Source organism: Pieris brassicae, chromosome 10 (assembly GCF_905147105.1).
Source record: "Pieris brassicae chromosome 10, ilPieBrab1.1, whole genome shotgun sequence".
Taxonomy (NCBI): domain Eukaryota; kingdom Metazoa; phylum Arthropoda; class Insecta; order Lepidoptera; family Pieridae; genus Pieris; species Pieris brassicae.
The window spans coordinates 467539-481934 of NC_059674.1; the positions used below are offsets into that span (position 1 = coordinate 467539).

General features: G+C 33.3%; 2 protein-coding genes across 2 annotated transcripts; one reads left to right on the plus strand and one right to left on the minus strand.

Annotated features, from left to right (window-relative positions):
• Positions 1 to 465: 465 nt before the first annotated feature.
• LOC123715518 (cysteine--tRNA ligase, cytoplasmic) lies at positions 466 to 5786 on the minus strand. Its single transcript, XM_045670563.1, is given in 12 exon segments — positions 466 to 725; positions 815 to 947; positions 949 to 1003; positions 1310 to 1472; positions 1827 to 2032; positions 2438 to 2573; positions 2976 to 3209; positions 3495 to 3727; positions 4299 to 4509; positions 4770 to 4986; positions 5104 to 5370; positions 5514 to 5786. Coding segments are annotated over 12 exon segments (2160 nt in total). The 5' UTR covers positions 5696 to 5786; the 3' UTR covers positions 466 to 602.
• A 173-nt stretch (positions 5787 to 5959) lies between these two features.
• LOC123715118 lies at positions 5960 to 14313 on the plus strand. Its single transcript, XM_045669952.1, has 7 exons — positions 5960 to 6213; positions 7243 to 7413; positions 7755 to 8059; positions 9796 to 9940; positions 10423 to 10537; positions 11778 to 11911; positions 12237 to 14313. Exons 1-7 carry the CDS (start codon positions 6091 to 6093, stop codon positions 12336 to 12338), a joined length of 1095 nt encoding a protein of 364 aa, XP_045525908.1. The 5' UTR covers positions 5960 to 6090; the 3' UTR covers positions 12339 to 14313.
• The last annotated feature ends 83 nt before the right edge of the window (positions 14314 to 14396 follow it).

The window sequence follows — 14396 nt, forward strand, 5'->3', positions numbered from 1 at the left end:
CTGTTACCTAATTAAGCAATATATACAACGTCAGCTTATTAAAGTTTAAAATGCGGGTTCATACAAGTCTATTTAAAGTACAGCAACTAATTACTTTATTTCCAACTTGGAAAAATTTATTTATTTTTAATAATTCCAAATTAAAAGATAACATTTAACATTAGAGACAGCATTCGTATTATATTTTAATTAAAAGCTTGTAGTTCGTATTTTGCACATATAACCCACACGTTACGATGGTCACCAAGATTTTCATCACCGGTCATCAAGACTTTCCGCCGTATCTTCTCGACGTCCGTCGTTCCACAACTGAGCGTTTGGGTCAGCTTTTGTCGCGAACCATTACTAGGTAGAAGGTAAGGAGCAAAAGGTCCTTCAATAAGAGAGCGCACCAATTCTTACTAGGCTCTTGCGAGCTTTCTGGCTATTGAGTATCACTTAAAATCAGATGAGACCTTGATAAAAAAGCCCTTGTTTAGTGTTATTCTAGTTTTAGGTAACATCAATAATTACAGCTTAGTACCTTTTTAATAAGTGAACACAAAATAATACAATTTAATAATACGCGGAATAAATGCTTAATTAAGCTAAAATACATTAAATTAACTATTAATTGAAGCGAGATATTCGTTATATTTCTTCTCCTGCGCCTGCTGGAGTTTCTGCAGTTTCTTCAAAGCGCCTTTGCTGACTTCCTTGCCCTCCAGATCGTGGGTAGGGAGGCCCTGAAAATCATTATTTGTTAAATAATCTGATTGTACGTAATAAATAGCGTCTTAATTTACGAAACTGTAGTAAACACCAATCAATATACCTTATCATCAAACTGAGAGTATTTGTCAGTTTCCCGTCGGAACATCTCTTGCGGCGGTATCTTTTTCTGTTCTTCCTTCGCTTTCTGCGCTTTCAATAACTCTTCCTTTTTTCTTTGTTTCTCTGCTTCGATCCTCTTCTCGTTCCCGCGCAATCTCTTCTTTGCTTACCAGCTTGACGATTGTGCGATCTGAGAAAAGAAGTATCTAATAAACCATTCTGCTTTTGATTTTCACGGAACGAAACTTAAAAAACTTTAAACCAAGTTTACCGAGACTTCAAAAAAAAAAATAAGTTTTAAAAAAATTTCAACATTTCAGGTGTCCCAGCTTTGGTGGTTTCAATAAAGTTATATAAGTCATCGTGAAAATCAAATTACAAAAGACAAGGCAAAGTCTAAAAAAGTATTACAAAACAGAAACAGAAAATTTGTAATTAAGTTATTTGAGGTTACCACCGAGTAGGTAGTACAGTAGGTGAACGCCGGTAGACTAACCGGGTTTATCTTCAAGCCGCACACCCAATTCCGGTAAGACAACATCTCTGAGTGCGTCGCAGAGAGCGAGAACGTCCGTCGCGCCGACCGTACGGGCCGCGTCGCGTACGTCACCGCGGAACGTGCTCAGAGCTTCCAGGTAGGACATCACTGCTTCCTCCACCTTAACATGTATGTGATTCATACATTATATATTGTGTGATGGTAACATTATAGATCGAAGATTTACTAGTACTTTACAAAGCGCAAAGCAGAGTTGGACAAATTTTTAGGTTAACATTTATTGTATACTAGAAATAGCAAAAAGTAGAGTTCATATGACGGTCATTTTAAATTAACGAATTGCGCCTGACCATCTAATCTTAGCAAGTGTAAGTTGGGAGCTCCCCATATACATAAATATATGTCGATCTGATTGTACTGTTTCGTCCCGTTCTGTCAAATTGCTTTTACGCTGCGATGAAAAAACACAGATGATTACAACCATAACGATAAAAAATTATAAAGTAACACGTACGCCAGCACTATTGGCATCTCCCACGGGGAACCCGATGAGGCCTCTAGGTCCTTCAATGGCCCCGAATGTATGCAATATGTCCGTGACATATCTCGCGGCAGAGGCGAGGAGAGGCGAAGGCCTCGGAGTCGTCCGCCTCAAGTAAACGTGACACGCCCCGATAAGCTCCCGTAACGCATCTACTGCGCTGCGGGTGTCTACGTTATCTGTGGTAAGAACGTGTACTATTTAATAATAATTCAAGCGGTCTCTTCCACACGACTACACTAAACATACACACAACAACGGGTTATAACACATAGCGCAAGTGTATATGTAAAAATAAGCTTTATGTAATACAAATATTTATACTTATAATAATTGTATAAGCCCATGGGTCAGTGTAGCGTGGCTTAACTTAATATCAACGAGAACGCAATAATGTTTACAGACGAAAGCTCGAAATCCGTTATGTGAATCGGAGTGAATTCTCAACTGAACAACTGCTAAAGAAAGCTTAACAATAAGCTCAAAACTGAATCAGCAGGCTACGTCTGCTTTATACGCTAACTTTGAGACGCAAACAATAGACTTACGACACATATATTAATTTAAAAAAAATCTATGCATACCACACAAAGCGGCATGGACTTGTGCTTTAACAGAAGTGAGTTTGTTGGAAAGCTGCTGCTCAAACTCGTCCCAGCAGCCTCCACAACCATCATCGTAACCACTGCGTAAAGCGTCTTTTACTGTTAAGAAAAATTCCTGAAAACAAAAAGATCTGTCTGAAGATGTCTTTCTTAGTAAGTGATTTTCAACACTGAAGTTGTGCCTTCAAATCCTGGCACAAATGAGATGTACGCATTCACCTATAACAAGGATCAAAGAAATAGATGCAATCTGAAGCTAAGATCTAAAAGGTTGTATAAGCTATTGTTTATATTAAAATTAGTATAATAATAATTTGTATGAGAAATCTTACAGGATACAGCACCTCTAGTAGGTTTAAAATTGTCAATTGAGCCAGAATTTTTAAAATCAAAAAAGTCAGAAAAGTTCTGCTAAATGTATTGTTAAATACAATGATTATTATATATGGATATAAGGAATAGCGACAACTTGATACAGATCCAGTACACAAATATAAGAATAAATAAACAATCTTACATTAAACAACTTTTCCGTTTGGATAGCCATTTCCATGGTGTTATTGGAGTAGTCCAGGGTGTCCTTCCATCCGTGCAACAGAAAGGCGATTCGCAATTGTCTAGATGTATGGCGTTGTAACGCATCTGATATTGTGACGAAGTTTTTGAAAGATTTTGACATTTTACACCCGGCTATTGTCAAATGACCCGTGTGGAGGAAATAGTTTACCCAACCTGGTTTATCAAAGTGTGCCTGGAAATAACAGAATTTATATTAATTAACTCTATAGGTATGAGGAATGTCTGTTTTTGGTTATTTTATTAAGACGTTAGGAGATAAGCCACACAAAACTTCATTAAGGCGAAGCAACACATTAAAATAGTGAGCCAATATTTGTAAAAACACAGACACATACATAATTTTAATAGTATTATTATACAAAAGAACTACCACACAGTGATATAATCAAGTTTTTTATATAAACCCACAGCAGTCCTGTTAATCTCTATTGTAGTGAAAGATTATGAACAATCTTACCTCGCTCTGAGCCAGCTCATTATCATGATGTGGGAATTTCAAATCCACACCTCCAGTGTGTATATCTAAATTGGACCCACAAATGTCACCGGCCATGGCTGAGCATTCAATATGCCAACCCGGTCGACCTTTTCCCCAAGGGGAATCCCACGAAGGTTCACCGGCCTTACTACGCTTCCACAACGCAAAGTCATTTGGAGATTTTTTCTCAGCATTCTCATCCATCAAGTCACCTGAAAGATATTTCAACTTTATGAATTCCATAATCATTATAAAAACACTTTAATACCTATGATTAATGTTAAACTGGAAGTACTTCAAATTGACAATATCATATATTATGCAGCTTGCATGCAGCGTAATATTAAAATAACACATATTTATGAATATATATAGATACTACTACCACCACTTCTACTAATACAATGGTAACTCAACATACGAGTTTAATTTGTTCCGTAACCTTTCTGTCATCAAATGTCTCATACCTCAAAGCAATTTTCTCTTATAAATTTATTGAAATGCTATTCATCCATTCCATCATCTCAGCTGTTTTAATAAGAAAATGATTTCATGATTCAATTTAATAGATATCATTTTCTTCGGAACCATGGTTATAAAAATAAGTGTGATAATGTTTTGAAATGTACAAAATACGCGAACCAAATGTATCAAAAATGTTACAAAGGAAAACAAGCGAACAGTTTAAGGTTAGAGAAACTGTTTTGCTTGCTTGGATGTTCGTATATCAAAACACTTGTAAATGAAAGTACCACTGTATTGCTAAATATTGATTATTGTTACCTTCTCCTTCCTGTAAACTCTTAGTATCCCCATATGCCTCTGGGACGAGTCTTGCATAATGATGCTTATCATTGCTATCAAAGTCACTGACATTAAAATATACTGAACCATTCGATTCATATGCTAAACCATTATCAATTATTTTTTGTATAAATGCAATAATTTGTGGTACATATTCACTAACTCTTGTCAATACATCTGGAGGCAATACCTAAAAAAAATACAGATATTAATACTGTGTTACACAAATATCTATTAAAATTAACTATTCCTATCCCTCTAATTATTGTCATAGTAAATACAAATGTTCTCTCTATACATCACTTTATTTCCTATTTATCTTAATTAAGATTTTTAGTAGAAGATTCAGTTAAACATCACTATTGATGTTACAATGACTAAATACCACAACCTATTTTGTGATATTGTTTGAGGTGCATAGTGTTTTTATATATTCAATTATATACATACATTAAGTGCCTTCATATCTTTATGGAACTCGTTTTCCCAATATCTTGCCAATTTTGCAAATATTGCATTGTCCTTAACTTCAGCACCATATTTACCATCCAACCATTCAGAGAAAGGATCTTTAGCTGATTTTAACATTTCATTTTTAGCTATAGATATTTTTTCTTCATTTTTAGATTCAACTGCAAGTTTCAATTCATTTATTGCCTTAGCAACACTAAAAAAATGTTAATTTCTTATTATCTTTCAAAAAAATTCATCTTTAACCATAGCCTACATATTTCTTTATTTTCTGAATTAAGCATAGTTCATTCAACATAATATGTATACTTACTTTTCTAAAAGCTTTTGTAAGCTACTCCTTTTATCTTGATCAGCTGTATTATTTACAACTTCTTCATAGTAAGATAAAACTGTTGTAGCATCATTCAACAAATTACCTAAACTTCTATCCTCTTCAATGTATTTCTCAAATAAGTAATTTTGTCTAGCTCTTTTAATTATTTTATCATCTATATCTGTAATGTTCATTACAAATAGTATATCATATCCAAAGTAGTTACATAGCACCCGTCTTAAAATATCAAATGATATATATGATCTGAAATTAATTATATGTTTAGTATATTTTATATATATATACAATCATCTGTTTTTAGAGGTTATCCGTGCTTTCTAAGATTTCATGAAAAATGTATATCGGGTACGGGTATATGTGAATAAGTTTATTGAATACAATAATACCTCGCATGCCCCATATGAGAGGCATCATAAACTGTAGGGCCACAGCTGTACCAATTGATGCGGTTTCCATTTGAGCATATGAATTCTTCCTTTTGCCGAGTAAGACTATTGTATAGTTTTAAAACAGGGTTTCTATCCTGTCGCGCAGGCGGCTTCCAGCTTGGCTGACTTCTTTTCGACATTATTTTAAAGTAGATAGACTTCAAATATAAATTTTAATTTTAAAATTGAAATCTTGTATCGTAGGCACTATATAGTGAGTTGTGGATGTCATCAAAATTAGAAATGTCATGATCATTGACACTCAGAGTTATGTTACCTCCAATATCAAAAATGAGGAATGTCAAAGTCAGCTGACATTATGTTTTTGTTCTTACTTCTGTCAAGCTCGCGCTCTTATATACTAAGATATATAGGACATAAGATAGTGTGCGTTAGATTATACATAATAATAATATAATACACAAACGTGTTTTTTATCTACTAAATCACCGAGTTGACTACTTCTATTCATTTGCTCGATTCGTTTATAATTAACTTTTATTTAGCCACTTATTTTAATATTTTCTTAATAAAAATGGCTCTCTGTGTTTGCAAATGCCTTAATGTAACAATAAATTGTGCTAAAGTAGACCAAATAAGTGAAATTGAGAGACGGGACCTATCGTCGACCGAACAAAGAGATATTTTTTTCAATGAGGTACATAAATTGGTAAACATAATTCAACCTTGACTTTATAGAGGCGATAGATTTAAAATATTATATGAAAATTAATTTGAAATGTATGTTATTTAATCAATTTAACTTTAAAGAGAATGTAATTATCTATGGAATGGTTCTATAAAGTGATTATTAGCGGAAATATGAATAGACGCTAGTAAACAACAGCTACTTGAATGCATTATTTTTAACAAAGGTTATTTTGGTAGCTTGTTTGTAGTTTCGCTTTCTGTGATAATGTAGGCGTTATATAACGATCTCTCAAATATGTTTTTATCGATACTTATACAGGCCGTATATCTTTTTACAGTTTCGGTACACAAATAATTTGGATTAAAGACTTTAATACTTATAGAAGAAACTTGTGAAATTTTCGCTTGTTTATTCGTAGCTGTATCATTGCTAATCTGCTTACAAAATTAATATTTTTATTTTAATATGCACAAATTGGGAGCGGTCCTCACAAGAAGCATTTCCCCTGTTGATTAAGTCAGTGCAGGTCTATTTACAATTTTTTGAGGCTTAAGACTAAATAGTTTTATATGGCTTGTTATCATAGAAGGCAGGTCTATTAAAGAAAAGTAATCAAGCACACTGATTGGTAGTTTATGCCCTATCTAAGTAGGTGGTAAATAACATGCCGCAATAGTATATTATTTTGATTAAAAATATAGTATACAGTTTTAAAAAAGAATTAGTTTGAATATTTCTATTATAGTAAAGTCTAAATTTGTTCAAATACAAACGCCAAATAATGAGTTCATGTGAATAAACAGCTAAGAAACTAACTTCTGGTCATGGATCACTTTTTTTACATGAAAACGTTGCACTGGTGCAGATAGCAGCTAGGGTCTAGTAAATCTGCTTGCCTAATCTCTAGACATATTGTTATTTGGATACTTTACAGTTTTATAATAACTTTAATTGAATATAGTTTTTATTTATTTCTGATTCTAGTAAAATACTAATAAACAGACAGACTTTAATTTATTATGGTGTTCCTTCTAGAATTTGATTTCTTGCCAACTGAGTACTTTGGAGATTACTATCATCCAACCATCACTTATTAGCAGCAGGCCTGCTGGGCAGTGGTCACTAGAATCATGTTTGGCATGTGGTGTGACATTTGTGGCCAAACTTCAAGAGAAAGATCTTGCCCTTATTAACACCACCTTACAGGTATTTTAAACTTTAATTTAATGAAACATAAATATGAAATAGGTATTAAGTGTTGTTTTTTAGGAAACATATGGTATGTTTCACCTATGTATTTACCACCAAAGAATATATTTAGATAATAAACAAAGACATATAGTATTTTTTAAGTAAATTGAATGGGTAATTAAATTTAGTTTTGGATAATGATAATTTTCCTGACTAATGATAAATACATATATGTTGAAAATAAGTTAATAGATTAAAATGTGTTTAATTATTAGAATTTTACCTACAATTTGCATGCTATGGTCACAATATTATTATTTAGTATTTTTAATGTTACTAGAATATTTACTTCACAGACTACTCAAGAGAACATAAATAACTTGAAGAAATCAAGCAGCTATTCCCCTGTATTTAACTTATTGGTCCCAGAATCAAATATTAGCATAGACATAAAAGAAAATGTAGACACAAACAACATACTGAGTAATAAGACAAGTTTATCCTCAATGGCAGCAGTTGGTTTACGAAAGCAGCTAAATAAGTCTCTACAAAATCAATTGGAAACTATTGAAGATATGGTCAGGCAATACAAAGAGCAGAAGTATGCAGAGTATGAAGCATACAGAGAACGAGCACAAAGGGAACACAAAATTTTAAGCAGGTACATTTACATATATTCCACACTAATAATGCCCTGCGGTTTCATCTGTATTGTTAGACTAATCTTTTCTAATTTCACTTCAGAATGTTAATACAATTACATGTTTTATGTAAAAAAAACGGTAGAAGATAGGTAGCGTACAATATCTTAGTGCACTCTTTGTTTTAAACCATTATAGATTGTTTAAGATATAAACTATCTATTAATGAACCGTAATATCATAAACGATCAAGCATCGTGGGCGAAACCGCGAAGCAAAGTGTGTTTATAAAAGTAGATTATGAGACAAAAATCAAATTATGCTGACTGACAAATCTCATATTGCATGTATCATTTAAAAGCTCAGTTTTCACGACTAATTAAAATGTTGGATTAGGTTACTAGGTAGGTACTGAGCTAGAAACAATACCAGCCAATAGTTTTAAAAACTCTACATATTTGTTTGCTTTATCTTTATAATACAAAAGTTATTTATTTATTTACACTTCGTTACACTACAAAATAAAAATAAAAATTAACATAATTAAATCAAAAGGAGGGCAACTGGCGGCCTTATCGCTTACGAGCGATCTCTTCCAGGCAACCACTGTGAGTAAAGAAAAAAGAAATGTATTAAATAAGATAGGCAAGTAGTGCAAAATACATGTAATACACAGTTATTAAAACAAAAACTAAACAGGAATAAAATATTAAAGATACATTAAAGATAGAAAGTAAAAAGACACATAAATCACGATAATTTAAGATAAGTCTCACGTCAGTTCCTTAAATGTAAACATGTTGAACATGACAGATTACAACTGGGCCGAATATGGTTAAAAAAATACCGGAGATTTCGGTTTCTCTATCCCATCATCAGATCTCACCCTGATGATCGTAGAACTGGAGAAAGTGACTTCGAGAAATCATACTCATTTTTAGTCAGTTTTTACCCAATATGACGTATCATAGAAAATTAGGCCATTTTTGAAGCTAAAATTGACGTCTTAATTTGAACTAAGCTAAGTTTAGTTAGTTAAAAGGACCTTCAAATATTGTACTAGAATATAAGTCAAAATAACTTTATTCATATAGGTAAAAAAGTACATTTATAAACATCAGAAAAGAAGTTAAATTAATTCTAAATTTATATTTACTACCAATTTGCAAGTCAAGGGCGTAGAGCGGGTAAGAACTGGTAAGAAACTATCCGCCACTCTTTAATCGCTAAATTTTGAGTCATACAAATTGTTTGAACTGGAGCAAATCAATCCCAAGGATTAGGGTCATTTAAATATTCGTCAAATTTATAAAATGCTTTATTAATTAATTTACGTTTGATGAGAGCTTTGAATTTATTTGATGATAATTCTATAATTTAGCTTGGTAGTTTGATGTATAAACGGATACCATTTATACCATTCATATTCCACCACTAGCACCACCATTACCACTTCTGGAGCCTGGTTGGTCGACACAAATTGGTTCTGTTTCGAGTATTATACTGTTGAAATTCAACATTTGTTTTAAAATCGTTTATATGTCTTTGGACATACAACAAGGCTTGAAGAGTATATTGACCAGATAGTGGCATATTAAAATCCTTAAATTTGTTATGTCCCCCTTGGGGAAACAAACATACACACAATCAATTTTACTTGACTTCTTTTCTGTAAATTATGATCTTAACACTTGCCTTTGTCCTTTCCGTGCTTATTTATGATAGGTAAGCAATAACATTTTCTCATTTGTTTCAGTATAATAAGCAAAGCACAATCGAACGAAAGTGAAGGCTGGCACAGCAGCGTGGTCAATGGACCACCTTCACCCCTAGCTCCTCCCCTTCAGAGGAGAAGGCTTTCGTCTATAAAAGACAGCAAGAAGTTCTCGCACAACATTAAGGTATGTTTCTTTGTAATCGCGTATAGATCAGCTTAATGTGGTCTCGACAAGGTTTGAACATTGATCCAAAGCTCCAACAGATGTATTGAATAATGTGAAACCTACTGGGTTTTTTTTAAAATAGGCTAATATGCAACATTAATTATTATTATATCTAAATACGTTTTCGAATATTCTATATACTATGCTTTTTTAATTTAAGTGAAAAAATGAGTGATCGATAAGGACAAAATATCAAATCCTTGTTTATTAAGGGTTTCTATTAATATGCTAAATATTCCCTTTTTTACTATTTAAGACCAAATACGAACGGAAGTTTTTGGACGTTTGAAATAAATCTTTTTAAACATATAATTGTGAATTATATTTTTAAATCATAATAAATTCGCGCTTACTTCAGTTCAGGTAAATATAAATGTCCTCACGGGAACCAAGCGCAATATAAGTTTTTGAATAATATATGTTATAATTAAAAATTCCAGGCCAGAGCGCAAATTCCGCAAGAGGAAGACTCCTTGGATGCTGAGGACATCTTCGACCTCGAAGGCATGGACTCCCGCAACATGGTGTCAGACTTTGATGATTATGATTCTGATCGTGAGTATTATTCGTTTCAGTATATAGATTAATGTTTATGTACAGTACAGTAAAGGAAATCTGCATGTCTCAAATCCAAAAATTGGATGCAGAATCTTATTGGATTGTAGCGCCACTGGATCATTGTTACCTAGGTAACATTGAAAATGTTTAGAAAATGAAAAACGACTTGATTGACGGAAAGTTGCCAGTATTTTTATTGTTTTTCGAAGTAATCTCCGTTCCTCTCTACACATCGTCGCATTCGATGGAACCACTTGGAAAAGCAGTGGGCCAATTCTTCCTTAGGAGTCTCTTTTATGGCATTTTCGTACGCTTTCACCTCATCTTTAGAGCTCGTAAAGCGAATACCTCACACAGGGCGCCAGGTCAGGACTGTATGGCGGATGACTCATAATCTCGACAGCTGCCATAGTCAAATATTCACCAGTCCAGTGCAAAGGTCATCGGTGAAACTATGGGGATTCCATCTGGAACAAAGCTACCTGACGGCTAAATGTTCGTTCATTGCTTGTTGTAATGCTAATCGCAGCCTAACATAGCTTTGTTGTTGATTAAGCTCACAACGAAAGTCATAATAAATCATTGACCGAAAATTTTCTCGCGTTAGGTTCATTTTAACGTGTAACAAGAGTTTTAGATTTGCCGCCAATTCACAAAAACAAATGACAAATGAATGGAATAGACTACATTAGGTTACCAAAGAGTTCTAAATATGAAATTAAAAAAAAAATCATTAGCAATGTTTCTAACTGGCCACTTCTAAACATTTTCAGTGTTACCCACGTATTACTAAATTTTTCGAAAGTTTAGTTTTAATTTATTAGGGATGGTTTGTCGATAACTGGTTCTTAATATAACAGAAACAAGTGAAATTAAAGTAATAACAATAATAACCTTTTAATTATGATACTTTTACATTTAAACATGTTTCTATTTCAATCTTCTTTAAGGTATCTGTGTGCCTTTTTTTCGCAGAGGCATCCACCAAATCCCGCCATTTCTCTTTGTACTTTGTACCAAATTAAAAAAAAACAGCAGGTGGTACATGTACCATCTATCCATCTTCTAAATTGTCTTTTTTGTTTGCTGTACCTTGTGTACCAGTTAGTACTTTTTTGCTCCAATTTTCTGTTATTTTTATAGTAACATAGGATCTTTTGACGCTATTTTATTTGTCTTGTTGAAATAATATAAAATAATATAAATGAAAATGAAATGATTATATGTATGACTACAGCCGAGGACAGCAACGACGAAGGCATCCACATCTCTCGGGGCCGCGCTGGCGCAGGCGCAGACGTAGCGCGCTCTTTGCCCGTCAACGTGCCCAACTTCCCCGAGAGGCACACGCAACTTGATCTCGACGATTATGTGAGTCATCTCGCCATATTTTTATTTGTTGAAATAATTTACCTCAGATGTATGTTTATAGGCGAGTGGGTGATCAGCGTGTGCCTGACACACGGCTTTTGTCATGGTGTCAAATATAAAATTCACTTTTTAATTTCCAATACACCACTTTTATTCTTTTCGATGAATGAAAATAAAATATTAATTTTCAATTCCGTATTATGCAAATATTATGTTAGGATAGAATTTTAATAGAAATCAAGTCATTTTAATGATACACGACAAATGCTCTTAAAAATAAGAGAGTTGAGAAAAATATTATTCTAACAAAAATAATGATAACCAGGAGGAGCCACAGGACATAGCAGCCAGCATCAAGGCATTGGCTCGTTCTGTCCACGGCGACGTTTTCGAGTTGCCCAGACCGCGATTTTCCACTCAAATCTAGTGGCATTCCGCCCACAGCTTCCCTTTAGATATTATCTCGATTTAAGCTCTGTGTCATGAATATGATTGCGGTCAACCAAACTGCTTCGAGTCTGCTGTTTATAATCTATGAAATGCCTGCAATCGCGGCGTTTTGTTAAAAACGCACAAAACAAATTATATTTTATAGCATTTTGAGGCCAAAAGACGTCTAGTCCAAAAATAAATAAATCTAATTGTCTGGTATTCGAACTTGAATTCATCGAAGAGGCTGGCAGATTCGTGGCTTTTAGTTTTTATGTACATAAATAGTTTGGCGTTTAACGAAATATAATTATTTCCAACAATACTACTAAAACGGGCATCACATAATTGCAAATAGCAGACACGGTGTCGGAAGCTCAAATCACGCTCAAACTTTAACCGGACATAGTACAAAGTGATAAGACTTCGAAAATGATCTCAAAAATTTCTCGCTTTAAACCGGAATCATATTTGTGTCACATTTGACCTACTCCTGTGGAAAATGAAGTCAATATAGCGTAACATAGTGCTTGTATACATTGGTGCTTCGATGTGATCTGTGACCCTAACTCTGATCTGTCAATTGTCAAATCGACGTCCTGCAGTGATATGACAATAGTTCTATTGTTTGCACATTGTTTTCCCGTTAAGAAAGTTTAATTTTAATCTTATTGAGTTTTGCGTGCGAAAAGATATTAAAAACCTTTTTTTTTTGACTTTGCATTTTATACTTAACAATTTAAATTGTATGCACTAATTAAAATGTAGTTTATAAGCATGAGGCTATTAAATAGTACCAAAAACATTTTATCTTCATAGTACAGTGTTAATGAATAAAACAAAATTAAACTACATAGTGTAATCGATAATGATATAAATCTGTTTATATAAGTGAATGTGGTAAAATAAGGTTTATTCACCAGTGTTTTACCATGAGCGGTCAAGGCAGTACCAACCACAAGAACATAAATGATGCCCGATTTAGCCATTGCATTTTCAATGTGAATGTTGCAACACTCAAATCCAACAGTAATGTTATATCCGTCAAGTTTTGATAGTCATGGTAACTACCTGGTCTACAGTCGTACAACAATCTTTTGGCACTTGAAAAATGTGTAAATATGTGTATTACGCTGACATTAATTGTTTAGAAAGTCGTTTAGAAATACATTTCTTTGTTCAATGTGACAAAATTAATTGTGCCGCTGTATTTTGTACTATAAAAATTATAGTACAGTTTCTAGTTGTAGTTTTTGGGTGAAAATTAAATGTTAATGTGGTTTAATTTTGTAAGTCAATGTGTGAATGATTATTGAGTGTTATATTGTTACACAGGGCTATTTTGAAAATGTGCTAAAAGTTAAGATGTTTTAATTTATACTTTTTTTTGGTTTTTGTATATAAAATTATTTTCTTTATATAAACGGATAAAGGTGCAAGTTAGACACTTGACACAGTTTGGCACATTTCCAAAAGCTCGCAATTTAATGAATCATAGTCATCTGTTAAAGATCAATTCAGAGTTTTCTATTAGTTTATCATGTTATCCTAGTGATAAGTCAAAATTGTACACAAATGTTATCCATCATTTACTAGTCTTTAGGGTCACTTTAATAAATTTGACATTGCGTTTGAACTGATATTGTAAATAAGATTTTCTGAATGTATGGTCTAAAATTATACCCCATATTTTTATATCCACTATTTTGAATGGTAAACAGCAAGGTACTGAGGAGTGGGCAGAAGAGTGTTAGTGTTTAGTTAAGAATATTATTTGATACAAAGGTATATTTTAGTAAGTGTAATCGTTTATTCTGTAGTCTGTGGTCAGTGTCTTCCAACACTGTTTATATGTTTGTGTTTAGCGTAAGTGATATGTCGATTCAATAGTTTTTTATGTTTTGGTCTGACGACAACGAGAAGGAACTAGATTGTAATGGATTACTGATTTATGGAATAAAAATGGAAAATGCTTCAAGTTTTTCTTTTAAACTCTCAATTCGTTTGCCGATGCTCGGAGTAGTGAGGGACCTCACTACTGCTACTACTACACTCC

Excerpts from the sequence above, each read along its gene's own strand:
- LOC123715118 (XM_045669952.1), top strand. The coding sequence starts at position 6,091 with ATGGCTCTCTGTGTTTGCAAATGCCTTAATGTAACAATAAATTGTGCT. Across the intron at positions 9,941-10,422 it reads AGTTCTCGCACAACATTAAG|GCCAGAGCGCAAATTCCGCA; the intron begins GTATGTTTCTTT and ends TAAAAATTCCAG. Across the intron at positions 11,912-12,236 it reads AACTTGATCTCGACGATTAT|GAGGAGCCACAGGACATAGC; the intron begins GTGAGTCATCTC and ends AATGATAACCAG.